Raw genomic sequence first — 27,785 nt, forward strand, 5'->3', positions numbered from 1 at the left:
CGGCAAACTGGAGCAAATGGAGCCCATGCACACAGAAGTCTGTGGGTCTCCCACAGTCTTCCAGAGGGTAACGACGTCCCGAGCCCGCAACCCTGGAGGACCGCTGGTCTCGATGAAACGTAACTGGGTCGGAAGGTGTAAGAAGTTACGCTCAGTGGTGCCCGTGCTGCATCCGGAGCTGAGGCGGGGTGGCCGAGAGTGGGAGAAAGGCCGTGGCAAAGGGAGTGGCAGCCACCGTTTCTTCCTCCCCTGGTGTTTCTACGTGAACCGCATCGAAAGGGACGGCATGCGAGTCAGGGCCAGCCTGGGTCTCGGGGGCCCAGCACGCAGGTGCTTCCGGAAGAAGCGGCTGGGGCCAGGGGGAGTTTTGGGGGCAGGTGAAAGGTACCTGGGAAGGAGAAGTGGGTGGAGGGGGGAAATGTTTAAGGTGACGGCCTGCAGCTCTCAGCTGAACGTCCCCAGCTTGGAGGCCTGTCCCTGTCTCCCTCCTGGAGCCCCGGCACTCCATCTCGGGGCCCCGGTCACGCCTCAGTTCAAATCCCAGCCCCGCCACCGTCCAGCTGTAAAATCTCAGATAAACTCCTGGATCCTACTGTGCCTCAGTTCTGCACTCCTGTGCTGACAAAACTGGGAAAGTGTGCTGAAGAGTTAGCTCGGGTTGTGGCCAAGGGACAGAAAGAGGAGGGCCCCGAACACCGAGCGGTGCAGGCCGGGAGGACCACCCTTCACACCAACCACAGCATTTTTGCTGTGGGCAGTGGTTGCCTAATGCACAGCATTCAAGCTCTTTTTGCCGGGACTTCGCAGGTGAAAGAAAGTGGTGATCCAGCCCACGAAACTACCCTGTAAGGGGGTTAGTTTCCTGGTGCTAACCCGTCCTGGCGGGCCAGGCAGCATGTCCCGAGCTGCTTCTGATGGGAAGCTGGGCTCATCTCCCCTCCGGCCGGGACGTCCCCCATTCAGTTTGAAGTCACACAGCTCCCGTCCTGTTGACACGGGTCACAGCTCCATCCAGTCCTGGCGGCGGCTCCCTGGGATGACTCCTGGGCGTGCTGTTGGGAGCAGCGAGGACTCCCCAGCTGGCTGGCTGCCCAGGCCCTGGAGAAGCTCGGAGCTGCAGATAAAAATCTTCTGGGGAAGTAGGTGTGGGCAGGAAGTGCGGTTTCCCCACCTCCCGTCTGAAGACTCCGGTGATTAACTTTTCACAGACGGTCTCTTCCAGTAAGAGCTGCGTCCCTCAGTGAGCCAAGCTGGGAGGGACGAGTGGGCTTCTGTTGTCTTCGGTTTGCGGTTTGCGCTGAGACCGGTGCAGACCGGGGCATTGCCTTCTTGCATTGCCTTCTTGCACCGCCCCTTGGCTAGGCGGTGACAAGCATGCACAGCACCGCATGGCCCCGGCCTGGCCCTGAGTACGGCCCTGCAGCCCAGGCCCCGCAGGTGTCACCTGACGCCACCTTGGCAGAGCACACGAGTCTTTCCCCCACATTCAGGCTAAACACGTCTCAGTGGTGGCTCCGCAGAATATCTGGGACGTAGTTTCTGGGAACACTCGTGGGGACTTTTCTACAACTCTCGTGGCCTGAGCACTGTGGGCTCTGGCTCCATGGAGCCTCTGCAGGACCGCCCGTGGGGCTGGGGTGTGGCCCCGGGTGGACAGGCAGCAACTGAGTGAGCCAGAGCCCAAGTTCGCTGCCTGCCGTTAACCCGGCGCCACCTCGGAAGAAAGTATAGCGCAGAAGACGAGCAAAGATGACGGAAATGCACGTGCCGCTGTCCCTAAAGCCTCACCTCCTCTCAGAGAGGCAGCGGCTATTTCAGGCCACTTCTGTTTCAGAGTCCAGGCCGTGGTCAGTGGAAACAGCCAGAGCCTGAGCTTGAGAAGTCAAGTCGAGGCACGAGGGTGGCCCTCTGGCCGCGGAGTCCCCAGGGCCCTGCGCGTCTCCCGCCTGCGGCTCTCCAGCCAGAAACCAGGCCAACGTCCTGCCGGCAGTCGGGCAGTCGGGCTGACTCGGCCCCGAGGAGGAGACTGGTGCAGAACGGGGAGGCCCACCTGAGCACCTGCACTTCACACGGTGTGCGGTGACCATGGCTCTTCACACTGAAAGTCAGTTGCTCCGGTGAGGTCTTCGCATTTTCTGAGACTTATGTCCCACTTGTAAAAAAGGTTTAACAGGAAAAAATAAACACCTCAGCTATGACCAGAGGTCTTCTCATCGGGTTGCTTTGTTGAAGGAACGGGGGTCAGAGGGAGCAGGAGCCACCTGGCCAAGTCCCGCACCAGGTGTGACCCGCACCAGGTGCGGACAGGGCAGCCTTAGGAGCGCAGGTGCTCCAGCGGGCCCCGCTAAGTGGCGTGCGTCGCTGCCTCGCCGAGTGAAAAGTGCTCAGGACACCTGGCGTTCAGCAAGCACTCACAAAATGTGAGCCATGTACACCCTCCCGAGCCTGAACGTCCACAACGGCAGAGACCACTGGGCCTGGCCTTGCGCACTTCCTGACACATCCTTGGAAACTGTTTTGAGAGTCTGGATTCCGGGTAAACAGAACCACGTTTTTACTGCTAGGCAATGGCCACCTTTTAATTTATTTGAGCAATTAAACAGGAGATTTTAAAAGGTATTCGGGATGGAGGCCAAGAACCGATAGAGCAAGACTGAAGGACAAGGAAAGAGGCTGTTTCTGCTCGTGGTCCCGGGGCCGGGAGCTCAAAGTCAGGAAGCAGCTTCATGGCCGCTTCCTTTCTGCTGGGAGACTCCCCAGGGGGCCGAGCAGTCCACACAGGAAATACTGCCCGCTGGATTGAACAAAGACAAAGAAATACCTTTCTTTCACAAAGCAAAATACTGGTTAAAAAGCAATTTTACTAATCATACAGATCCTGCATTTAGTTCTAGGGAAAAGCGACTAAAACAAGTGAGAAGGTAACTTGTAGGCAGTGAGAAATTCTTCGATGTAGAAGCTTGGTGCACAGAGGTGTGAATACTGAATGGTTTACTAATGTCTGGTTTTTTTTAAAGATTTTATTTATTTTTAAAGAGGGGAAGGGAGGGAGGAAGAGAGGGAGAGAAACATCAGTGTGTGATTGCCTCTCGCACGCCCCCTACTGGGCACCTGGCCCACAACCCAGGCATGTGCCCTGACTGGGAATTGAACCAGCGACCCTTTGGTTTGCAGGCCGGTGAAAACCAAAGGGTTTGCTGAAGGCCGGAGCACCAGCCAGGGCTCAACGTGTGTTTTATAAGATCACTCAGCTGCCTCCCTGGGTGCACACATCTTACTCCTGACACCAACAGCCCTCCGGGGGCCCAGAGGGCTTCATGACACACGTGTTGTCCTTCCCCACTCGCCATCGACAGTGGGGGCTGCGGGGTCAGACGACCCGCCCCAGGAACACAGAGCTGGGGTGCTTCGCCTTCAGAGTGGGCCACTGCACCAGGAAGTAATCGCAGAAGGGCCGGAGGAGGGTGCCGGACAGGGATAGGTGCTCCACGCGGCAGATGCTCTCCACATAGACGATGATCACCTTCTTTATGCCCAGCAGCCCCAGGAGGAGGGCGGAGGCGCAGATGGGGACGCAGGTTCCCGGTCCATTGCACAACACCTGAAAGAAGTTGAAGGGCAAGTTAAAACACAGAACACTAATCTCAGTGAGGCATTTTGCATTAATCACAGTCACACATTAGAAGGGATGTTTTAAGTTTTTAAAAAAATATATTTTATTGATTGTGCTCTTACAGTTGTCCCATTTTGTCCCCTTTATTCCTCTCCACCCAGCATCCCCTCCCACCTGCATTCCCCGCCCCCACCTTAGTTCACGTCCATGGGTTGTACATGTAAGTTCTTTGGCTTCTCCATTTCCTATACTATTCTTACCCTCCCCCTGTCTATTTTGTACCTACCATTTATGCTTCTTATTCTCTGTACCTTTTCCCCCATTCTCCTCCCTCCCATTCCCTGCTAATAACCCTCCACGTGATCTCTATTTCTGTGGTTCTGTTCCTGTTCTAGTTGTTTGCTTAGTTTGCTTTTGTTTTTGTTTTAGGTGTGGTTGTTAATAGTTGTAAGTTTGTTGCCATTTTACTGTTCATATTTTTTATCTTCTTTTTCTTAGATAAGTTCTTTTAGCATTTCACATAATAAGGGCTTGGTGATGATGAACTCCTTTAACTTGACCTTATCTGGGAAGCACTTTATCTGCCCTTCCATTCTAAATGAAAGCTTTGCTGGATAGGGTAATTTTGGATGTAGGTCCTTGCCTTTCATGACTTCAAATACTTCTTTCCAGCCCCTTCTTGTCTGCAAGGTCTCTTTTGAGAAATCAGCTGACAGTCTTATGGGAACTCCTTTGTAGGTAACTCTCTCTTTTTCTCTTGCTGCTTGTAAGATTCTCTCCTTCTCTTTAATCTTGGCTAATGGAATTATGATGTGTCTTGGTGTGTTCCTCCTTGGGTCCAGCTTCTTTGGGACTCTCTGAGCTTCCTGGACTTCCTGGAAGTCTATTTCCTTTGCCAGATTGGGGAAGTGTTCTTTCATCATGTTTTCAAATAAGTTTTCCATTTCTTGCTCTTCCTCCTCACCTTCTGGCACCCCTATAATTCGGATGTTGGAACGTTTGAAGTTGTCCTGGAGGTTCCTAAGCCTCCTCATTTTTTTGAATTCTTGTTTCTTCATTCTGTTCTGGTTGAATGTTTCTTTCTTCCTTCTGGTCCACACCGTTGATTTGAGTCCCAGTTTCCTCCCCGTCATTTTTGTTTCCCTGTGCATTTTCCTTTAATTCCCTTTTCATAGCCTTCACTTTTTCCTCTAATTTGCAACCATATTCTACCAATTCTGTGAGCTTCCTGATGACCAGTGTTTTGAATTCTGCATCTGATAGGTTGGCTATCTCTTCATCGCTTAGGTATATTTTTTCTGGGGCTTTGATCTGTTCTTCCATTTGCGCCATATTTCTTTGTCTTGGCGCGCCTGTTACGTAGTAAATGGTGGAGCTTTAGTTATTTGCCAGGGCAGGGCAACCCACGTTGCTGGGTTGTGACGCTGTACATTGGGGAGGGGTCCGAGAGGGAACAGTGCCACTTGCTCCGCTCTCTGCTGGCTTTAATTCACTCCCCCCAATACCCAGAAGCAAACTGGGCCCTGCTGGTGCTGATTCCAGGTGGGTGGGCTTGTGCACACTCTAGGACCCTATGGGTCTTTCCAACGAACTCTCCTGTGAGGCTGGGAGTTTCTCCTGCTGCCGCCGCAGCCCCCACAGGTGTTTTCAGTCAGAGGTTTGAAGCTTTATTTCCCTGCACTGGAGCCCTGGGTTGTGTGGTCCATCTCGCTTCCCAGTTGTTCCTCCCAGTTTATCTGCCCACGAATGTGGGACCGCCCTGTCTGCCAGCTGCCGCCTTGCCACGAGTCCTCTCCACCCTGGCTGTCTGTCTCTACCCCTCCTGCCGGTCTGGGTGAGTATTTCTTCTTTCACTCCTTGGTTGTCGGACTTCCATACAGTTTGATTTTCTGTCATTTCTGGTTGTTTTTGGTTTTAAAATTGTTGTCCTTTTGGTTGTGCAAGGAGGCACAGTGTGTCTACCTACACCTCCATCTTGGCCAGAACAGATTTTTTAAGTTTTTCTGAGTCTTGAATAACTCCTTGTCAAGACGCAATACGCAGCCAGCCATGCATTTGCAGCCTGCGGGGCCGTGCTGGGCTCGCGCTCACTGGCTCTGTGCCCGGGCGCCTGCCCTGAGCTGCAGAGCCTGTGAGCACAGTGCCTGCTGCTCAGCCGGCACTCGCTGGCCGGCTGCGTGTTGCTCTTCTCTGCTACTTTCATTCTTTTTCACGGCCGAGTAATATTCCATCACATGCACGTACTACTGCCTGTTTGTCTGACCGCCTGCTGATGGACACCCGGGTGGCTCGCATCGCCTGGCCGTGGTGAATAACGTGGCCATGAACGAGAGGGTGCAGGTGTCCTCCCGAGTCAGTGTGTTTGAGTTCTGCAGATATAATCCCGGGAGTGGGGTCACTGCATCACAGGCAGTCCCATTTTTCCTTTTCTGAGGAAACTCCATACTGTTTCCACAGTGGCTGCACCAGTCTGCGTTCCCACCCACAGAGCACAGGGTCCCCTTTCTCCACAACCTCTCCAGCGCTTGTTGTTTGTGGACTTATTGATGGCAGCTGTTCTGACAGGTGTGAGGTGATATCTCCTTGTGGTTTATTTTGAAATTCCCTGATAATAAGTGATGTTGAGCATCCTTTCATGTTTATTGGCCATTTTGTGGAGGATTTCATCTCCTTTGCTGTGCAAACCTTTTTAGTTTGATGTAGTCCCATTTTTTTTTTTCCCGTTTGTTTCCTTTGCTTGAGGGGACATGTCCAAAACGACACTGCTGAGAGCTGTTTCCTTCTAGGGGGCTCCAGCCTCCCTGCCCTGACCTGCGGGGCCCTGGGAGTCCCTGGCTGCAAGGTGGCTCACAGACTTGATGGCAGGATGAGGAAATGAGACCGGCCGTGTGGCCCTGTGGGAGCCTCCCTTGCAGCCTGAGCTCCGGGGCTGGCAGACGAGCAGCAGAGACACAGGCATCAGGCTCCCGTGTCCCTCACCTCCCATCTCAGCAAATCCCAGCTGCAGTTTCAACACATGTGAGGAAGGCCCTACACAACGCAGGCTCCACGGCCTGGCTCCTCCAGCGGCCCAGGTCAGGGCTGGCAGAGAGCTGAGCTGGTCAGTGGCCATGCTGGACTGCCTTTTCGGGTCCTTGCCCTGATGTTCCAGCACAGAAAGTAATGTGAGGTCAAGCTAAGACCTGATGTTTTTTGGTCTGGAAGGCAAAGCCAAGGCTACTTGGTGTCACCGTCAGAGAGCACGGCCAGGCCAGCCCCTCGCTGTTTCCATGGCTTCCTGGCCGCTGCTGCGCTCCACTGAGGAAATGGAATCTCGGCGCTTTCCTGTCCTCTGGACACACGGTCAAGGTGCCGGCTTCCTGCCCTCTGGGCCGTTCCCTGTTCCCACTGCATTTCAGCGCTCCGCGGCGCTTTCTGGGAGGTGCTGCATCCTGTAGCCCAGCGTTTCCCCACACGGGGCAGGGGCATACCCGGGGCGGTGGGTGCCAGGGCAGGGGCGGCCTCACAGCCCCCAGTGCTCCGTCCCTGCAGGCGAAGGGCAGCCCCCGACCTCTGCAGGCACAGCACCCCGGCGTGGCGTTCTGCAGAGTGACCCCACTGGGGCCTGATTGCGGCCCTCCAGGTGGGCATTGTCACCGTCACGTTTGGACAAGGAGTTGAGGGCACAGGACTTTAGGTGACGAGGTGAGACCGCACAGCGGAGACTCAAGCTCCCCTTCTGGGAGATGGGGGGCTCCGCGTCCCCCACCCGGGTGGGCCGTCCGCACCCGCCCACCAGGCCTGGTGTGGCTGGGGGTGCTCCAGGGCAGATGGACGCCGGCAGGTGGTTGAAGGTGCGATTCTGGCAACTGTTACGCACACTCTATGTTTTCACAGAGAATCAGTGGCAGACCCACTGGGCTGAGGTGGAGTAGAAAACTTTTTGGCAGATAAAAGGGGGAAACGGTTACCACGGACACCCAGGGAATACCCTTTCTGAACAGGAAGAACTGGTTGAATTCAAAGCGATGACAGAACTTGGCCTGTGAGCGACATTTTCTCTGGGTCCTTCCCTCGTTGGCACAGGCACCCGCGCACTGCGTCCTGGCCTCGCCGAGCTGCCAGCCGGCCAGCAGTTCTCCTTGGGTAACCCACGCACACCCTCGTGCGGATGAGTGTTCACAAACAAAGGCGGTGGAGTTTTACAAAGGATGATCTGATTCCTTAATCCGCAGTTGCGGGGTCGGTCCCGAGTCAGGTCTGGACACCTGCGAGAGGCCACTAGTCGATGTTTCTCTCTCACATTGATGTTTCTCGCCCTCGCTTTCTCCCTCTCTTCCCTTCTCTCTAAAAATAAATATTAAACCTTTAAAGAAATTCTGGCTGTGTGGGTGCCAGAGAGAAACACAGCAGACAGAACCCCAGACCTTGTGGTTGAAGGACGCGGCCCCAGGAGCCCTGCCCAGCTCCCGGCCTTGACTGCGGGGATGTGTGCCCCTCGGGCACACGTAGGCCTTCCAAGCTGTCTCCTGTCTGTCCACGGCCCCCCACGTTTGCGGAGCCCCACCAAGGCCGCACTGGGCCCCGCCAGCAACTCGCAGAGCTGAATGGCCCTGCTCATCCGAGCCAAGGTGTTTTTCAAGGTTTCTCTGGCCTTCAGGGTTAGCTGAGCTTTCACGTGCATGTGACTGTGCTGGCAACTCCCTCCTGGAGCACATCAAAGGCAGGACGTAGGGAGGACCGTGAGAGGCAGAGCGCTCCCTGGTCCAGTCTGGGACAGCGCCCTTCACACTGGCAAGAGACCCCGTGCCTCTGTGCTGCTCTCCGCAGGCCCCCACGACACGCTGAGCCGGCTCTTTCCCAATTGGAATATCTGGTCCGGGGCCGGGTACGTGCCTGTTGAACAGGCTCCTGGTGGCCCCCGTGCCCCCCAGAGCCCAAACACTCTGCCCCCCACACAGGAGGGGCTGCCCCCACCTGCTCCTGCAAAGGGCACTGTGTGTGCAGGGAGACAGGGAGGTATGGGGGCCGGCGCTCCCCCAAGGGCCCATGTGGGGACGCGCAGTCCAGCGGGACTTATCTGGAGGGGCTTTCAGGGACCCCGAAGCTCTCCAAAGCAGGGGAGCTGCCCGGAACTGGGGAGGCCTGCAGACGCCTGTCCCTCGCTGGCTTCCTAAGAGTCCTCTCTTAGGAAGTGAGTGGCCCCGGGCTGAAGTCCAGGCTCCCTCCCAGCCCTGCTGAGGGCGCTGCTGGGTGGCCAGGCTCCCCTGGGCAGCGGGTTCTCAGGTCCTCATCTGAGAACCTCCTGTGGAGGAGGTGTGACGGCGGCAGAACAAATCCCTGCTCCCTGCAGTTCAGCTCCAGGGCCCCTCACAGACACACAGCTCTGATAGAGGGCGTCCCATCCCAGGGTGGAAATTGGGGTCATCTGAACCCGGGTCAGCTCCCGCCTGCTGTGTCTGACGGCCACAGCCTTGAATCCACTCGCTGGGGCCCACGGTTGTTACCCAGCAGGCCTCGCTGGCCCCCTCCCCGGTGTCTGAGCGGACCCACCCAAACCGGGCTCCTGCTGGCTGGGGGAACAGTGGCCATGGGGCTCCTGGGGGGAACCGGGCGCGGCATCAACCTGAGACAGGCAGTGACTCTGAACTCGCTGCCGAGGACAATCGAGCACGCACAGCCGCATTGTGACTCGGGCATCCATCCTGGGTGTCTGTCCACATGACTTGCTGGGACGCGTCTCTGTGAGCTCCGCCGGCAGCGCCCCTGCTCAGGAGGCAGTGCCGGGCTGTACTTGGAGTGGATGCTGCCTCCCCAGGCCCCAGCTTTGGGTCCTGTCTCCGCCACTCGGTTGCCAGTGGCCTTTGGCCGCGCTGGCTTTCTCCCTATGCCACAGCTCTCTGACCCGCAGAACGGAGACCACATGTTGGGAAATGAGGTTCTGGGCTGCAGTAGGGGTGAGATGGCTCCACACCTGCGAGGTGCCACGTGGGTGCCGGGCCAGCATCGGGGAGCTCAACCCGTGCTGGCTGGGAATCGGGAGCTTTGGGGCCAGGATGCCCACTTTTTTTCTTAAGTGGGGGAGGAGTGAAGCAGAGAAAAATGACCAAATTGGGTTCAGGAAGAGGAGGGAGAGGAGAGACCTAGCAGGCTCTGGAATGACCGATTCTCTCGAAGCTGGTGTGCACCACACACCTCGCGCTTGCCCTGCTGTGCCGAGATGGAAGCCCTGCCGGGACGGACTGGCTCCGCCTTACACAGGAATGAAATTCTCACACAATACACTGTCTATTCCTCCTGAAAACTTCATGCTAAATGAAACAAGCCAGTCAAAAGGGAAAAATATTGTGTGATTCCAGGGATGTGAGGCAGCCAGCACAGGCCAGTTCACAGACAGTCTAGCCAAGCCTGGATGGGATGACACGCCACCATCACCAGGTGGGACTGGCCCCATGAATGCCGGGCCAACCTGCAAGCACAAATCAAGTGATGTGGTCCGCCACGCCCACAGGCGGACGAAGAAAATCACACAATCCTATCAACAGGTGCAGAGAAGCAGTGGACGGAATCCAACAGTCCTTCACGATAAAAAGTCCAGCGTCCCTGGTTGAGAGGTGACAGAGGACACCTAGGAAAGCCCTGGGGCTGAGGCCACACCTACCGGGGAGAGGCTGGGGGCTTTCCCACCAAGGCAGGAGCAGGGTGGGCCCTCTCCTCTCCGCAGGCCTTCTCCGGGCTGCCAACAACGAGAACAAACAAGTGACCCCCTGGATCTGCGCTGGCTGTGCGGACGGAAGAGACCAAGCCCTTGCCTCCGAGCGCCAGCCCAGCTCACTGGTCCAAGGGGCCCAGGCTGCGGCTCGAGTCTTTCAGCACCTTCAGGTCCCCAGTGCAATCAGAAGCATCAGCAGTTATTTTTGCCGCGAGTCCTTTTAATGTTGACAGCACGCCTGTCAGTTGTTCTTCCTTAGGAAACACAGGCAAACAAAGCAGGAACCCCCGGCGTCTCTGACCTTTGGATTCTCCAACCGAATTACGCAACTCACTCTCGGAGCAATGGTGGCACTCCCTGCCCGGCCTGTGTAGTTCTGGGCCTGGAACCATCCTCGGAAACCCAGACCCGAGGGTTCCGCAGCCAGTCCAGCGAGCGCCCTAGAGCCCAAGGGTGCCAGCCTTCCCGACCTGTCCCCTGTGTGGCTGGAAGACAGGCCTCCTCTGTGGGTGCCCGGTCAGCTCCTGATCCTGGGGGGCCTGAGGGGCTCCTGGCCCTGGGCCCAATGTCCGTGTACTGCTCCGTCAGACACGCCCCTCACCTGTGACCTGCGTGTGGGGCCTGGGGACGAGGGCCCATCCACCTGCGCTCACCTCTGGTGAGGACTGGGGTGGAAATCACTCCCAAATAACCACACTGCTGCTGCTTTCTGCCCTCAGCCCCAAGGCAGGCCCCTTCAGTTTCCGGGGCACAGGTGTCCTCCCTGGCCTTGGCCTTGGGGCCGTGCCCGCTGCACAGGCGCTGAGAGCAGGGTGCCACCTGAGCCTCACACAGCGTCCTCGGCCCCCTGCCGGCTCAGCAGTGAGTCGGTATGGAATAATGACACGCTGGTGACTGACTGATTTATAGACACTTACGAATAATTTTTTGTCAGTAAGTTTTAGATTTTTAAAAATAATTTTAGAGAGGGGGGAGGGAGGGAGAAAGAGAGGGAGAGAAACATGGATGTGACAGAGGAGAACTGATCGGCTGCCTCACACGCCCCCCAGCAGGGACCCGTCCGAAACCCAGGCATGTGCCCTGAGGGGGAATTGAACTGGCCGCCTTCTGACGTTTCACTTTGCTGGTCAAGGCTATTTGTCATCAAGTTCATGAAACAATAACAGGTTCAGGAATAAATAACTTCAACGCTAGAGATTTAGATGCTAAAATCTTGCTCTGATATCTGTGTTGTCTAATTCTGGGAAGTGGCACCAGAAAGTATCCTACACTGACAGGTGCAGGTCCTCTGACAAACTAAAACACTTCAGTGCTACCATTTTCCATACAAACGCAGCGGCACTTCGGTGGGATGGCCGCGGAGGGAGACCTGAGTCCCCCACACCGGCTTGTGCTGCTCAGGCCCCGTCAGCCCGAAGAGGGCCGCGCATGGCTGTGGCCGCACTCGGAGGACAGGGCTCCCAGTCCCCAGGCTCTCCGTGTCCAGGAGGACGCCCCCCCCAGCGCCTCCCGCTTGAGGGGAGGGAGGGGCCATGCTGATGAGCTGACGCCCGGGGGCGGCTCACCGGTTCGTGGGGTCTAGGAGGAAGGAGAGAAGGCTGACACAGCCCGGTCACTAACTGAAGGCCTGTCTGAGCGCCTGGCCCGGGACGCGGCCACATGGGCAGGAATCACGAAGCCAGGAGACAGTTCTGGGCCCCACCGTGCTCACAGTCTGACCTGGAGGAGGAGGAAGATGACCGGAGAACCTGCACATTCAAGAGGAGTCTGCAGGAGGAAGAGCACTAATTCAGCCCTTAAGAGCACACCTGCTTCCACAAGCTGTCAGCTGTACACGTGTTTTAAAAACCACTTTGTCCAAGGTGTGTCTGCACGGCTTCAACGAACAGGAAATCGGGAAGACCAAGAAGGCGACATGGTGTCGTGCTAACAAGTGGAATGTGCTGCCCTTTGCAAACAGAGCCCGTGCCTCCGCAGGTTTCACCTTCAGGGCGGAAGTCCAAAGTACGTCAGCTCTGACGTCACACCCACGCACCGGACAGACCCGCCGCTCGCATTTCCCAGGGGACACGGCCAGCCACAACACGTTCTCTCTGCAAGGCCGAGGCCTGGTCAGCAGGGAGCTCCTTGCTGTTTTGAGTGTGCAGTGCCTGCTCACCCTCTCACCATTTCTAACCGATGCCCTCTCGCTCCTCCCAACAGGACACTGACGCTCCTGACTCTGAGCCACAGGGGGTGAAATCTGCGCAGTGTTTGCCCGACCCTTAGACCCTTAGTAAACCCGGGGGGGTCACAGTCTGCCTGTCCCCAGTGGTAGGTCCTGTCTGACAGGTTTGCAGGCATTTGCTCCTGGGCCCTGGAGAGGGTCAGAGCTGGCCCTGCTGGGCTGCAGGGAAGGTCCCCTTGGGAGACGCTGTCCCAGCACAGCTGGGGTCTCACACAGAGGGCAACTCTCTCTGCATCTAACACCAGGAAGAAAAAGCCGTGGCCAGGAGGCATCCTGCTGCAAAAGTACGAATTATTCCAGGAGGCCAGGAGACATGGAAATGGCCGGAAAGCAAACTCCCACAAAGGAAACGCTGGCCTAAACAGGCCCCTTCCACCCACAGGCTTGAAGAGGGCACCGTGTCCCCAGAGGCTGTTAAAAAGCACTAAGCTGGAATCTTTTCTTTTTTAAAATAAAGTAAAAAAGAGCCCGAGTGGCTCCACGACACGCAGGCATTAAAGTAAAGCAACTGGATGAGGATGCTTTGGGCCCAGTTCGGGGGCAGGCCGCACAGCACGCGAACGCCCCGAGGCCACCGCGCTGGCACTGCAGAGGGGCCCGCCCCGTGTTTGTGGACGTCATCCCAACGTAAGAGACAACTGCATCCTGCTTCAGACCAAGGGGAAACTCCTGTCATTTTCTCCTGACTGCTTTGACAGAAGGGGCATCTAGCACTTCAGGGACGTGCTGTGAAAACCCCCTTAGACGAGTTCCAGGCTTTAGGCTGGCGGGTGCAAAAGTCAGTCGGTGCAGTTCTGCAACGAGTTTTTCCTGTTCTACCTTCCCCCACACGACGCCCTGAGCCGCCACCTCTGCTCCTCCCTACTCCCTGGCCTGGCCCCTCCCCTTCAACACGCTCAGACTGAACCCCTGAGGGCTCCAGCGCTTGCGCAGGTGCCAGGGGCAGGGGCAGGCCTTGAGGAGGTCGCAGTGGGCACCCAGTCCCCATGCCCAGGCTGCCTCCTTTCGGACCCCTCCTGCTGCCAGGGCTGCAGCCCCCCCCCGCACCACATTATCCAGTCCCCTGGTGCTCCCTTCTTTCCTCCCTGCCCTCAGACCAAAGGCAGATTGAAAAATGCTGAACAAAAGGTCAGTTCATGATTTTCAGAGGCTATGAGCACAGGGCTCTTCCGACTCGTGGGGCACCCGAGAGCCCCTGGTGCTGGGCCTGGGCCTGGACGCTGTGCCCTGGAACTGCAGGCCATCCCGAAGCCTGCCCTTCGCTCACTTCTCCGCTCCGCCCCACTGCCCACCCTGCCCTCAGGGCCCCGTCCCTCCAGGTTCCCCGCCTCGGACTGCACAGCAGACCCCTTCTGAAAGCAGCCCCGTTTCCACCAGGCTCCCCTTCCCCTTCCAGCGCGCTCACAGTGACATTCTGTGCCACCTCACCACCCCTGGGACACCATGCTGACTTCCACCTGGGGAGGAAGAGGCCCCTGGGATGGGCCGGAGCCCTGACAACTTGGGGACCAGGCAGTGAAAGCACAGAGCAAAGGGGAGGCAGGGCCATGCTGGCTTCTGCAGGAGGAAACCGGCCCTGTGCGCCAGGTGGAAAAGGACCCACTGTGGAAGGGGAGAAAGCCCAGTTTCAGTGTGGGAGAGTCCCCCAGAGGGGCAACCAGAGACGACTGAAGCAGTCTGGGACTGGTGAAGCCCAGCCTGACTCGGACTGACTTTGTGCTGAGGTCATTCAGAACGTGAACCAGAAGCCACGCCATTTAGATTACAGATGTCATTTCTGGAAGGAAGCAGCGCCAGGCTGTCATGGTGCCAGTGTGTCAGGCATAGCTGGCAGTCTACCACAGGGCTGGGAGAGTGGCTCGTCAGCCCGAAGAAACCAGAGACGTGGTGGGGGGGTTCACACACACCGCGTCTCCCACCCCGGGGACCAGACAGGCCTTCGTCATACAGGCCCCGTGCCTGGTCCCCACAGGGCTGGCCCCCTCGAGTCCCCACAGGGGCTGCTGAGCGGGCAGGGAGAGTCCGGAGGGCCACGCTGGGAAAAGGAACCCTGGCCTGATCTCTGAGCCCCGTGCACACGAGCTGCTCCACAGGGACAGGCACTGACCAGACGTCACCAAATGGCCCCCCCCGCCGCCCCCCCCATCTGATCTCGTTCATCTTGGAAAACACGAAGCAAAAGGCGACCGTGGCCAGTTGTTTCTTATTTGACTTGGCTTGATAATCTTACTCTCTCGTAATTCCATTTACAGATAGTCATCTATCTGTAAACAGGGTCAGCTGACCTTTCCTTTGTGCAGCTGAGTTTCCTCTGCACGTGTCGTGAAGGGTGTGATCACCAGAACACGGAACTCCAGGCGAAGGTCAGCACACAACAGGAATCGGAGCCCAGCGTTAGAGGGGAAGCAAGGTTCCCGCACGGGTTCTGGCTGATCATCAAGAAGTCAACGGACTCTCGTTACTGTTTCAAACATGTGTCAACCAATAGGCCAATACAAGTGTGATAGACTAGGCAAACAGTGGCAACCAGTGCCACCCAGTTTGTGACTCACCACTGAAAGTGCCCAATTAAAGAAAAATCACAGTTCCCTGCTTGTGGACAATAACCCACTATCTATGCTGACCACTGGCCGCCGTGAACTTAGACATTTCACAGCTCACACTGGGTAAGAAACATGGAAAAAAGTGACTCAGGGAAAGAATGGCCTTCTTTCATGTGAAGTGAGAGTGTGTGTGTCATGGATACATGATTTGTCTCGCTAGATTACACCGGCCTCAGCTTCAGGCAAAGAGGCAGGGTGCTAGGCTGGGACGGTCCATTTCGCCCAATTAGTTATACATGTAGAATCTGAAATTTACTTTTCACTCAATTAAAAATTAAACTAGCGTTCCTGTTTGTGTGCAGAGCTCCTTGCTCCAGTTCCCTTTCACAGCAGCCAGCCCGGGGACGTCCGGAGTGGACACGAGACCCAGGAAGGCCCTTTGGCTTTGCAGGCTCCTCTGGAGCCCTGGGAAGAGCCCGCTCGGGGAGCAGGCGCCTGTTTCTGCGCTGACTCACAGCGCCCAGCATCCACTCACTTCTTTCTCAGTCACCCCACAAGTATGTGAAAGGCCCTTTTCTAGGAAGGGCCATGGGAAACACAAAAATACACAGCCTGTGCCCTCGAGAACTCTGCAGACCTCTCCCACCTGTATGTGCAGACCTCTAACTTAAGTTTAAGCATCAGCGACCGCACCGATTAAACTCTCTCTTCTTCCCTTGGGACAGACACACTTCTCCACGGGAGCACGTTTTCAGGACGCTGGGAGGTCCGCTTACTCTCCCGAGATGCCCTCAAAGACTTCCACTTTGGGGAGGAACTAAAGAAGACACAACAGTGACTAAACCCTTGGGTTCTCAGGTGCAAAACAGTGAACTACAAAGAGTGTTCAAAATTCCGACCACTGCGTGACTGATGTGAGTATCGTCCCGGGGGCGGGGGGCAGGAGAAAGCACAGGAAGGATTATGAGGGGCCAAGATCAGTGGGGGCCCTTGGCCAGGGCCCAGAAGGGTGGACAAAGTGTCCCTGCCTCTCACTGCCGTCAGCGGGACTGCCAGGTGGGACACCGGCAGAGACAGAGAAGGCAGGGAGCCCCCAGCCAGTTGCAGACAGGGAGTTAGTTCAGCGCCGTGTGGAAGGCTACAGAAAGCTGAGTGCTGTGATGCTTTAGGAAATTATACGTATTTTAATCCAGTTTGTCTTTTCTAGCTGTACATGGTTGAGATACAACTTACGTACAGTGCAATGCACCCTTTCAGGGGACAGGTCTGGGCTCTGGCAGAGGCACACGGTCGAGGAGCCGCCACCCCCGAGGCAGGAGACAGAGAGAGAGAGAGAGACAGAGGGGTGGGGGGGGAGGTGTGGCGCGGTGGGTTTCAGAGGGTTTACACGTCTCGTCTTAACCGGCCTGAGCAGGAGCACGTCCTGCGCAGGTTTCCCCTGAAGAGGCGGTGCAGTGGTCAAGGCCAGGGTCCCCGTCCCAGGCCCGTGCTTTATCCCGAGCACTGAGTCTGGGCAAGTGACTCTGCGTCTTGGGTCCCCATCTGTGACCCATGAAACTCGAGTGACAGCCTCACTGATCTCACGAGCGCTGGCGCTCAGCAAACGTGAGCTCTGAGTACCTGACGGGGTTTCCAGTGGGAGAGCATGGCCTGCTGTGCTATTCACAGGCGCTCTGGGGCGATAAGGACAGTGACTAAGTGAGACGCAGAGGCAGACTCCTCAGCTCGGTGCACACCGGCCAGGAGAAGCTGAGGGGCACCTGGCCGGTGCTGCCGTCCTCGCTGAAAGAGGTTTCTTTTGCAGTGGCCACAGAGGCAGGCAAGAGATAGCGCTCTGTGACAGGACACAGGACAACCAGGGAGACCCAGGGCAGACCCTGGAGGCCTGCGTGAGGCGGTCTGGCTCCGGGTGGAGTAGAAAGGCCTGTAGCCATGACCTTCAGTCCCCACCAGAGGGGCTTCCGCACACCAGGGGGCTCCGCCTGGGAAGCCGGTCGTGGTGGGGCAGCCGGCCAGGTGATGTTCGCATGTTTAAGCTGGTCCAGTGTAAAGTGGAAATACGTGCCCCACACTCTCTCTTCTGCCTTCTCCCTTTAGAAACATCCCTCCACTTTTTACAAGCCAGTTTACAGCTCTCGTAAAATGTTAGATTTGGATAGAAGGAAACTGAAAGACATCCAATCCAACCCTTTTGCTTTAAGGCAAAGAAAGAGGCCCACAGGGGGACGGACTAAAGTAAGATAAAAGCTGAGTGGGCCCCCACAGCCCCTCTTTCCACTCGAGGGGTCAAAGGCTGAGGCCAGGCCGTTCCCAGGACCTTTGGTGCCCCCTGACATCAGCCGCCAGTTCACTACGCCCTTCGCCAGCAGAGCGCAGCAGCGCTCGCCCCCTGCGCAGGCTGGCCGGGCGGGTCTGCCTGGCACACTGCCACCGGGGCCACCGGGGCAACTGCTACGCACCAGGTCTGGCTTCACACGGTAGGTCAGGGGAAAGGAGAGCCAGGCAGAGCGCAAGGTGGTGAACACCGTGGACAGCCAGGACTGCTGGACCTCGCGGCTCCTGGGGATGCGGTGGATGTGGTACGTGGGCATCTGGAAGGAAAGAGCAAAGACCCGTCAGTGGGCCGCCGACACCAGCACGCCACAGGCGGCCTCTGTGTGCGACACTTCCTGGACTATTCCTGGCGTCCACCCCAACTGCTTGTGAATTCAGTTAAAACGCCTTCTTTGTGCTGTACACAGCTCCCATCTTTGGGTCATGACTGAAGGTTTTCTAAACAGGATTCAAATATGTCACAGTCCATGCTGACAACTCGTTGGGGACAGTTTTCTGTCAGATGTTTTAGGCGAAGGGCGTGGCATGCTGAGGTACAAAGAACTCTTACAGTTCAGCCCTGAGACACGGAACCCAGAGCCGCGATGGTGGACTGGCTGTCCCCAACAGCAGGTGCACGCACAGTCTGGCGCCTGCGGAAAGCTGGCTCACGGCTCGATACGGGACACAGCGGCCAGTCCCTGCCCCACCTGCTGGCCTGGGCCGACCCCCGGTGTTGCTGCGGGTTTGCAGAACAGATGCTGGCCTTCCGGGGCCAGCACGCCGCGAGCACTCTTGGGGGCCACCTGGAAACATCTGGCAGCATTTCAAGTGTGTCTGCTCTTGACCCGGCGCTTTTGCGTCCACAGACAGCATTCGCTCCGGCCAGGCAGCGCCTCACCGTCTGTGGGCACTGGAAAGGCCTGCGTCTCGTCCACCGGGGAGTGAAGTCCCTACAGGGAAGTGTGCGGAGCTGCTGTGACGATGGCGGGAGTGAGTGGATGTGTATGAGACGGGCCGACACGCATGGCTAACGTGAATATCAAGTGTGGGGTCGGTCTGTTTAATGTGGCTCAGTGTGTATTAACACATCACACACACGTGTGCCTGGGCACACATGTGCAAATGCTAGTATTTACACGGAGAAAGTTGGGACCCATTTGCCACAAGCTGTACAGGCGCTGATATTCAGGATGGGTTCATTCTCCAGGCCCCATGTGCCCACGTCTGAACCCTGCAGCCAGCTTGTGTCACTACGTCCACAATCAGACGGGCCGCTGCTGCTGCCTTGAACTCAAGTCCCGAGGGTGTCCATTTTCTTCCGCTGAATAACGGATCACCACACACTCGCAGCTCAGAGCCGCTCAGTTTGCAGGGCTGTGGACAGAGTGGCCCTTGGTGGGCTTTCCTGTGGAGCTGGAGAAGGTGCTGGGTTTGGCCGGATGCCCTGCCCCTCTCCTTACACAGCAGCCAGCCTCCCCGAAACCAGTGAGCAGAGAGAGGGCGGGCGAGTCCCACCCTCAAAAGCTGCACTTTGTCATTTCCCCCTGGTCCCAATGGTCCACAGGTAGCCCTATTTCATGGGGAAGGGACACCCACAGGCTTGCGGAGCAGGAGAGGAGAGTGACTGGGCCTTCCTGGGGCCCAGCAACAGCACAGATTAAGTCAGGGAGCCAGGCTTACAGATTCTGCACACTCCCTGCCCGTCCCCCTCAGGCCTGGGGAGCAGCTGCTCCTCGAGGGCAGGGAGCCTGTGCGCTCACGAGGACATGTACTGCGGGGCTGCGTTGAGCAGTTCGGACGGGGCTCTAGGCTGCATCTGGAGGCGTCTGTTGTGCGGCAGGAAGGTGGGCACGAGCGTCTGTTTTCAGCCCGCCCACCCTCTACACCTGCAGCCTCTGGCCCTCCAGCAGGCGTCCCTTTTCCTGGTTCTAGGGCACCCGGGCTCCCAACTCCTCCCACCTCTGTCCCCTGTGCCTGGCTCCTCACTGAAGGTCGGTGTACCAGCCCTTTCTAGGGAAAAACAGAATAAAAACAGAGCCTCAGGAATAGTCAGATGTTTCTGTTGAACCTTAGACCCCAAGGCCCTTCTGGCAAGTTCTGTTCTGCTGTTGCCCTCCCACCCGGCAGCCAAGTGTGGACCCAGTTCTGGAAAGTAAGTCCAGAGCTCGGCCTCCAGCGGCGTGGCCCCCTCTCTTTCCCACAGTGGGCAGGAGCGGAATAGAGGAGGAAAGAGGAACGTAAAAGTGAGACTCTCTTATTCTCACTCTATCAAATAGTTAGCGGAGCACCCTATCTATCATTTGTCTGTCCACCCTCCCCACCCCCCAAGCCTCCAGATGGAGGAGGGCAGGGCTTCGCCCCACAGCACTGCAGGGGCCCGCGCCTCCCGGGGCCCCCCACACGGCCTTGACTGACACATGAGTAAACGTGCAGAGGCTGGGCCGACAAGAAAGACTGAAGCATGAAAAAGGCGGAGGGTAGATGAGTTTCTCAGGCCTTTAGTTTCTCTGAAATGAAGTGAAACCCTGAGTTAGATGCTAACAGTGGGTGACAACTTGTAACTTCCAGAGCATCTTCCAGAATTACCTCACTGCTAGAAACCACAGACATATCTGGCTCGAGATTTGTGACAAACTAAACAGAGGGCTGCAGTGACTCAGATGGAAATAACTCCACCCAGGAGTCCCGATGGCTTCGCAAACCACAGCGGGGCAGACGCAGTGGTCTGTGAGGTCATTCGGCGCCGTCCCCACACGCTGAAACATGCGGCACGTCGACTAGGTAATGAACGCCACACCGCCGCGGACTCTTGGAAGCAAGTCAAAACCGAAGTGGTAAAATTTCGTTCAGCCCAAAATGGTTTCAGCTTTCTTTCATAGCTGTTTCTTAATAACACAAAGCCTAACGCATGCTAACAGGACACTGGACGGTCCCGCCATCACTCTGAAGTTGAGGCGGCCAGTGCTCGCCACGCCGAGTAGCTGTCTCCATGCGTGCGTCCTCCCGGTGCCTGCGTGGCGGCTGCAGACTGGGCCCTGCGGACAGGCAGCCTGTCACACTGGGGGCGCCAGGCTCCCCAGACCTCAGTCTCTCGCTGTGGAGCAAGGAGCTCTCCTGAGACCAGGGACTCTCACCAGCCACAGTGTCGGCAGGACTGGCTCCCAGGCCTGGCTGGCCAAAGCCCCGAGGTGCACGCTGGCTGCCCGCAGAGGCGGTCCTTGGCTGCAGGTGTGGGCTCAGGGAAAGAGAGAAGCCGTCTGTTCTCCGAAGGATTACGGGCCCTGGGCCCAGAGTCCGATGCCCCGCACGAGGCTCGTTAGCGGCCCTCTCCCAGCCTCCAGTCCCCGTCTGTGGCCCCCAGTCACCCGGTTTCCCTTGGGTGAGTCGCTGTCTCACAGCTTCGGCCCGACGGTTTGGGTGGGATTTCAGCCCGCCTCCCTCACCCCCTGCCTCTAGCTCCCACTTCTGGGTGGGCCCAGAAGGGCCTAACTGACATGGGACAAGCCTGAGTCCGGCCACCACGACTGGGAACATCACCCAACCGAGGCCACCAGGCAGGTGTTTGCTCCTGGGAAGAGAAGCTTCGCGCCTCTCAAACGCTGACAGAGGCTGTCTTGCTCTGCCCTCATGCTGGGGCAGTGGCGTGGAGCCAGGGCCAGGGCGAGGGTCTGCCGTAGCTCGGCGCGTGGTAGGGACCTCACGCTGCTCCCCCGGCACAGGGAGGTGGACGGTCAGGGGCCAGCAGCTGCAGTGAGTGTGGTGTGTGGTTCACAGCCACTTCGACTCCATCTGTCCAGCTCTGACCCGAGCAAAGCCTCGCCTAGCTTGCTTTTCCTGAGACAGGGGGGAGGGGCCAATTAAGATTCAGGAAGGAATTTCGGACGTTAAATCACTTAAAATACCTCAGAGCTATGTACACATCTTGGCGATGGACTGTTTTTTTTTTTATAGGCACCAAAGTATTTTTTATATTTGTTAACATATGTTTATGAAGACAAGTTAGTATATATTCAGTACACATCACAAAATGTGTAAGAGTAAGTTCACATGGAGAATAACTTACAATTCTTTGTAGACAAATACATTTTTCTATAATAAACATTTTTGACACATAGCTTTTATTTTTACTTATAAAAGTTGTGTATTTATTCTTTTTCTTATTTTACTGTTGAACTATTACGCGATGTACTGTTTTGAAAACATTTAGTCACTGAAACGGCCACATCAGGATCTCTGTCTGCAACAAAGCCCGCAGGTTTTCTCCTGCAGCCACCCACCCACTGAGAACGGGCTCCCGAGCCCGAGGTGTTTGTCTTGAACCCAGCTGGGCTTCCTTATCAAGGGGAAGAGTGCACATGTACATTAGCCAAACTCTAAAGATGTAATCATGTTAAACCAGGGCTGTGGCACGTAGCTTACAGACGGAAGGCAAGTCCCACAACTGCAATTGTATAGTGTGCAAACTCATTTCTTTCAGAACTGCTTGGGAGTTAAGAACAGAGACTCCAAGAACGCTAGAGTTGGCAGTGGCCGTGGTGAGGGCCCGGACTTGTGCTGCGTGGAGCCAGCGCCCCACCTGCTGGCGGCCCTGGGTGTTGTGGGAAGGAGGCCCGTGCTGGCAGCTCCATGCCCACTGGCTGATGAGCCCCGTGGTCAGCAACACACGGGCTGGGAGATGCCAACCCCACCAACGCCTGGGACTCAAGTAACAGAAAAACTGGCCTGCTCCCAACTTGTGGGAGACCCGTCCCCAAAATACTGTTGCTTACGAGGCGTGTTTGGGTTATTTCAAAAATAACTATTACTTCCACTGGGGCTTTTATCTCTTCTCAGCTTTGCTTCTAAAAAACAATCTTCACTGTTTTGTAATGGTCATCTTAGAAAATGTTCAAAGACACAACCAGAAATCAACCAGCATCCACACACCAGACAATCCTCTCCCCTCTTTGTACAGCCTTTAAATAGATCAGATTGTTTATGAAATCCTTCCTGCAACTAAAACGCTCCAAATGACCCCTGGCTTCTAAAGTTGGTATATGGTGTCTTGTACTCTAGCCCACTTCATCCCCACTTTCCAGCCAGGGCTCTCGGCAAACGCCCTCCTCTGGTCTGCGTGGGGCCTGCACGCTCCACTTCCTCCCTTTCCCCACACCGTCTTCTGGGTTGGAGCCCCCATCTTTCTTGGGGAGCCAGCCCAACACCCCAGCCTGGGGATTCTGCTCTCCCTCCCACCCCACATTCAAAGCTGCAGGTACCTGTGGTCTTGCCATCCCATCCAGTGCCCTCAGTTCAGTGAGACACCTGAGGGTGCTGACCACCCCCACCCCCTTTGAAGTCACTGTCCCGGCTTCGCTCCCACTGGTTCTGTGCAGTGGCCGGCACCCACGACTCCCTTCACTGCCCTGCTGAGAATCCCCCGACCCCTCCCAGGCTCGGCCTGGCTCCCGGGACCAAGGCTTTCCCCTTCTGAAGTCCCCATGAGAGAGGCTATGTGTGGTCTGTTTCAGGACTCTCCATATAAAAGAGCCACAGGGTCGCCCGCGGGCCCCAATGCTCCGCTGTGCACTGCCGCCTGGTGGCAGCCCACGGGGATGACAGCGACTGCGGTGGGGAGTCACTGGAGTCCACAGTGACAGCAGACCATCAACTCCTGCTGGCCCAGCAGGGCCACTTCTGAAGCTGAAGAGCCTTTATGCATTGGGAGGGGGGAGAGAAGAAAGGGAGAGAGACGGCAGGGCCTCCCCGGGTCCATGGTGGCCGCCCCATTCTTACCACTGCGTTGACCACAGGCCATCATGTTCTGCTCGTCTTCTCTTCATCCACCAACCCTCCAACGTGTCCAGAAACCCTATTAACCCTGCTTTCAGCAGAGGCCAGAATCCCACCAACCCCCCCGCTTCCCACCCCTGCTGGTGGCCTTGCTCCCTCGGCCTGCGGCCCGTCTCCCCAATCCCCCTTGTCCCTCAGGCATCGTCACAGCCCAGCCACCTGAGCGGGCCCCTTTAAACCGGCAGGCAGACCACGGCCCCCCGAGCAAACGTTCCGACGGCCCCTCTGGCCACTGACTCTTGCTGTGCACATGTGTGTGTGTGCTGCGCTCACGTCACAGCCAGCACCCCCAAGCGCTCACGTGTGGGCACCGCCTGCCTGTCCTTTCCCGTCAGCAGGTTGCTGGGGCTGGGCTTCCTTTTTTTTAAAAAAAAACCTTTTCTCTAATCAAAGTAAGATCCCCACTTATGGTAGGACATTTGGAAACGTGTAAAACTACTGTGCAATGTGTCGAGTACCAAACTGTTCCCAGCACCTGGGTCCCTGCCTCCCGTCTCGCGGGGGACATTCCGCTGAGACACACGGCCAGCCAGGATCCGCTGCGCTCCACGAGAAGGTGGGTATGAGCTCCCCCGCAGCCTCACAGACGCTGCTTTGGTGACCGGTTCCACTTGGAGAGGTTACCACCCAATCCGTCCGAAGTGTGGCTTCAGCTATCTTTGCTTTAGAGCTCATCCCCGGGGAAATTACATTTTCTTTAGAAGGCTTTGCAAGATATGTTTTCCTATAAGTAATTTCACAGCTACTGTTCAGGGTTTTTAATTTTGCTTAGCTTTCTGCTCCTTGCCTTTCCAGTAGCTTTATTCCAGTGGGGTTGAGAGATTTCTCCCAAGGGAAGCCTGTTTCTCTTGAGTAAAATCACTCAGAGAAACAGGGGCTGGCAGCAGAGTTTCAAAGTGGGCAGAGCCCTGACCAGTGTGGCTCAGTGGGCTGGGCGTCTCGCAAAGCGAAAGGTCGCCAGTTCAATTCCCAGTCTTGGCACATGCCTGGGTTGCAGGCCAGGTCCCGGAACAATGTTTCTCTCTCTCCCTTCCCTCTCTCTAAAAATAAATAAAGTGCAGAAGCAATGATTTATTTTCATTCTTGTGTACGTATAAATAGGGTGAATCTTGTACCTAAAGACTTTAAATACCATTAAAAAAAAGTACAGTGGATCAAAGGAACCAGGAGTAACCTGAGTGAAGTTTCTGCAACACGGGAGGTGGTCTCCACCCTGGAACTAACACAACGACGTTACTAAGTTAAAATCCAGTTTCCAATCTGCTGCACGCTGACCTCTGCATGACCAGGTGGATGCCAGCATCTAAATACCTTTCCTACAAGCTGGCGAAGACATTTAGAAGTTCACTGAGTGACTGCACATCAATTTAAGATACAAAGCAAACAAGATGAAGTCCCTCTGCTGCTTGGGCTATTCATTTGTGTCTTCTGATTTCTAGGAGGGTCTCCAGGTTCTGGGAAGGGTGGGCTCGTGGTCGCACTGCGGGCCGGCGTGTCCCCAGGACCAGGTGTGAGTCATGCTCCGAGTGGCAAGGCCAAGACCCCTCGCCAGGCACAGGGAGCTGCCACGGCCCAGGCTCACTCGAGGAGGCTGGGAAATTCAGCCGTGGAGAGCTCCTCCAAGCTGCGAACCACAGGAGCGTAGTGTAGGGCCAGGAAATGGCTGTGGGTACAGCTGCATCGGGAAAAATGGGGGGAGCGGGGCTGGGTGGGGGGCTGTTTCTACAAATAGTCCAGAAGAGACTTCCACGCAGAGGACACATTAAAACTCTGCCTGCAATCAGAGTATGAATTTGACTTTGGTTCTGGTAGGTGATGTAAACAAACCTGAAAACCCTGCTCCCATAAACAGATTAAAATAGTGTGAGAAATATCACTACATGCCTTCAATATGTACTTTTACACTGGGAAGAAGGGAATTCCTTCCCTGCCTGAAATAAGAAGAAAATAAGCAGGAAGCAGACAGCGCCCAACACGAGGTGAGGGAGGGAGATGTGCAGAGACCTGGGGCCGGGGCCAACTGCCCGGCAGGGCTGGGAGCCGGGGCGGCAACTGACATTTTGGTGACAGTGATACTCCCTGTCCTGGGAGGTCAGAGTAACTTGGGGCTCAGGTCTTGTCCTGTTCTGCTTTCTAACTACACTCAGTCCCCAGGTGACCTCACCCACTTTCCTTTTTTACGTACACACCATCACGCAAAGACATGTGGCTGCCAAGTTTATATCCCAGACCGGGCTTCCCTCTAAACGTCACTCATGGATCCAACCGCAGAGCCTGCGGCTTGCTGGGGTGGTCACAGACGTCCCCCCTGGAGTCCTCCTGCTGCCTCCTGGGGTCTTGCTCACGTACATCGAGGGCAACTGCATTTTCTGGTGGCTCCAGCCAGAAGCCTGGATGTCATCCTCTGCTCCTCACCTGTCTCCCACGCCCACATCCTAACCGAAGTGCTGTGAGATTGCTTCCCGGGAAGATGAAACCCAATACATAACGTGAAACCTTCTCAGAAACAGAAACGGTCACTTACCATGGTACTGGGGTCTCTATCAGCACGGTTTCGTTCAAAAGAATGTATCTTCTGGGCACTGAACTCATCCGTGTCAGCAACTACGTAATGCCTGGGACAGTAGGCGCTGGACAAGTGCCCAAGCAGCCTCAGCATCTCAGTGGTGTGCCCGCCTGGAAGAGGAGAGGAAGCTTCAGACTGGGAGGCCAGGCGGGCATAGCTACTAGATGAACTACACCCATGCTGTCTGTTATCCGTGTGTTTCCCAAAGGCAGGAGGGACGACTGGAAACGGGAATCTGTGCCCTTGTGTGAATACTACTTTTACGCGGGGAAGAGGGTAACCAGTGTGTGAAGATGGAACCAGCGCTTGCGGTAGGTGCTGAGGAAGGTCGTGAGAAGTGTAAGGCACACCGCACGCTATGGAGAAGTCCGGGCGGTGGGACACCGAGAGAGGCAGAGCGATGCGAGAGGGCAGGGAAATTAGAATGGGGGAGGGGGAAGCAAACGGTTAGGAGAAACCAAGCCTTGGAGTGAGTCGGGGAGACCCCTGGTGAAGGTGGAGGTGACTTGGAGATGAAGCTAATAGGAGCCGGGAGGCCACTGGGTGGGGTGGGAGTGTCAGGACAGGAGCCGGCAAGGGATGGAAGGCGTGCGCGTGTTCCAGGGATGGCGGATGAGGGCGCAGTGGGTCGGAGCGCAGGCCGGAGTGGGCGGACAGCGGCTGAAGGCTTCTGTGCCCAGCAGTCGCGTCGGGGAGGCATGGGCACTGCCCTGCTGCCCCTCGCTCCCCACTGCGGTTTCGGCACAGCGTGGGTCCGCCAGCATTACGGGAGTCTCCCAACACCCGCAGGTTCCACTGCGGACGTCGTACAGTCTCCAGAATGCCAACGCTTTCGTTTCCACACCACGAATTAAAAAGAAATGAACTGTGTTCACTGAGTGTCCTTCATGGTACAAACACCCGAAAAGGACAGCCGCCTGTCACATTAGCCACATGCCACGTAAGCAAAGCAAGCGCCTTGTCAACCAGCCCGGTCACACCTATTTGCCTTCATTCCGGTCTCGGGCCTCAGGCAGGTGAAGTCCTTACCTGTCCCCCGCTCACCTTCTTTGTTCCCTTCGCCTCCTATGGGTCACACTGCCCTCCCCACCAGTTCCCTGCGGTTGTAAGAAAGAGCTAGCTTTCAGTGGGGACAAAGTGAACGAAACAGAGGGAACATCAAAAGAATGCAGCGGACACATCGGCTGTCTCGCAGGAGAAAGGGAAGCACGGCTGTCTGGGTTCCAGGAGGAGCTAGACACAGAAATACAGTCAGCAGAGAGTATGTGTCAATTTGGGGACCTAGGATCGAACTTTAACTTTTGTCACATTTAAATGTGACAACTACCTCGCCTCACAGATCAGGATTCCTAAACTAAGTACAAACTGCCTAGGCTGATCACGCAAACCAGCAGCTTATTCTTCAGGGAAATTGCATATAAGCACCAAGAGGCAGCTGCGTCCTCTCTGTTCACTAATAGTTTATTAGACAACTATACGCTGCAGAGAGGCTTAGTTACAGACAAGTGCGAGGCACTCATTTGTCATTGAAATCAAGGCCCGGCAGCCACAGCCCACCGGCACTGGGCCTGGCTGGGGGTCGGTTCCGGCGACGCCGGGAAACTACAACTATGAGCGTGCAATGCGCACAAAGCGCTAAGGAGGCCAGCGGACGGAGTCGCGGTGCACTCTGGGGTTTGTAGTCCCGACTACAGCCCGACGGTCACCGCCCCATACTTACCGGACCCGGCCACCACCATGAGGCTGACAGACTTCCGGGGTACAACGATCCGTGAATGAAGCACGAACCATAGCCGCAGGGCCAGGACCACGGCCACCGCCCCTGACGCCGCTGCCAGGATCAGGAGGGCCCCCATTCAAAGGAACGACGCATGCGTGATGGCCTCTGGCCAGCCTGGAGGAACGGTCATAGTTCAGGAACTACGGGCGCTCAGGAGACTCAAACTCGACGTGTCCCTGGCCTTGCTGGGCGGGGTTTGCTTGAGCTGGGCGGGGTTCAG

At 56.5% G+C, this 27,785-nt stretch overlaps 1 protein-coding gene across 1 annotated transcript; it reads right to left on the bottom strand.

The window, feature by feature from the left end:
* Nucleotides 1–3,238: 3,238 nt before the first annotated feature.
* On the bottom strand, nt 3,239–27,776 carry ALG14 (ALG14 UDP-N-acetylglucosaminyltransferase subunit). The gene is made up of 4 exons (XM_024570682.4): nt 27,506–27,776; nt 25,744–25,895; nt 17,534–17,665; nt 3,239–3,601 (listed from the first exon to the last, which is right to left on the bottom strand). The coding sequence occupies exons 1-4, from the start codon at nt 27,639–27,641 to the stop codon at nt 3,371–3,373; spliced, it is 651 nt and encodes a 216-aa protein (XP_024426450.1). The 5' UTR covers nt 27,642–27,776; the 3' UTR covers nt 3,239–3,370.
* Between the last annotated feature and the right edge of the window lie 9 nt (nt 27,777–27,785).

The sequence above is a fragment of the Desmodus rotundus genome, chromosome 12 (assembly GCF_022682495.2).
Source record: "Desmodus rotundus isolate HL8 chromosome 12, HLdesRot8A.1, whole genome shotgun sequence".
Lineage (NCBI taxonomy): Eukaryota > Metazoa > Chordata > Mammalia > Chiroptera > Phyllostomidae > Desmodus > Desmodus rotundus.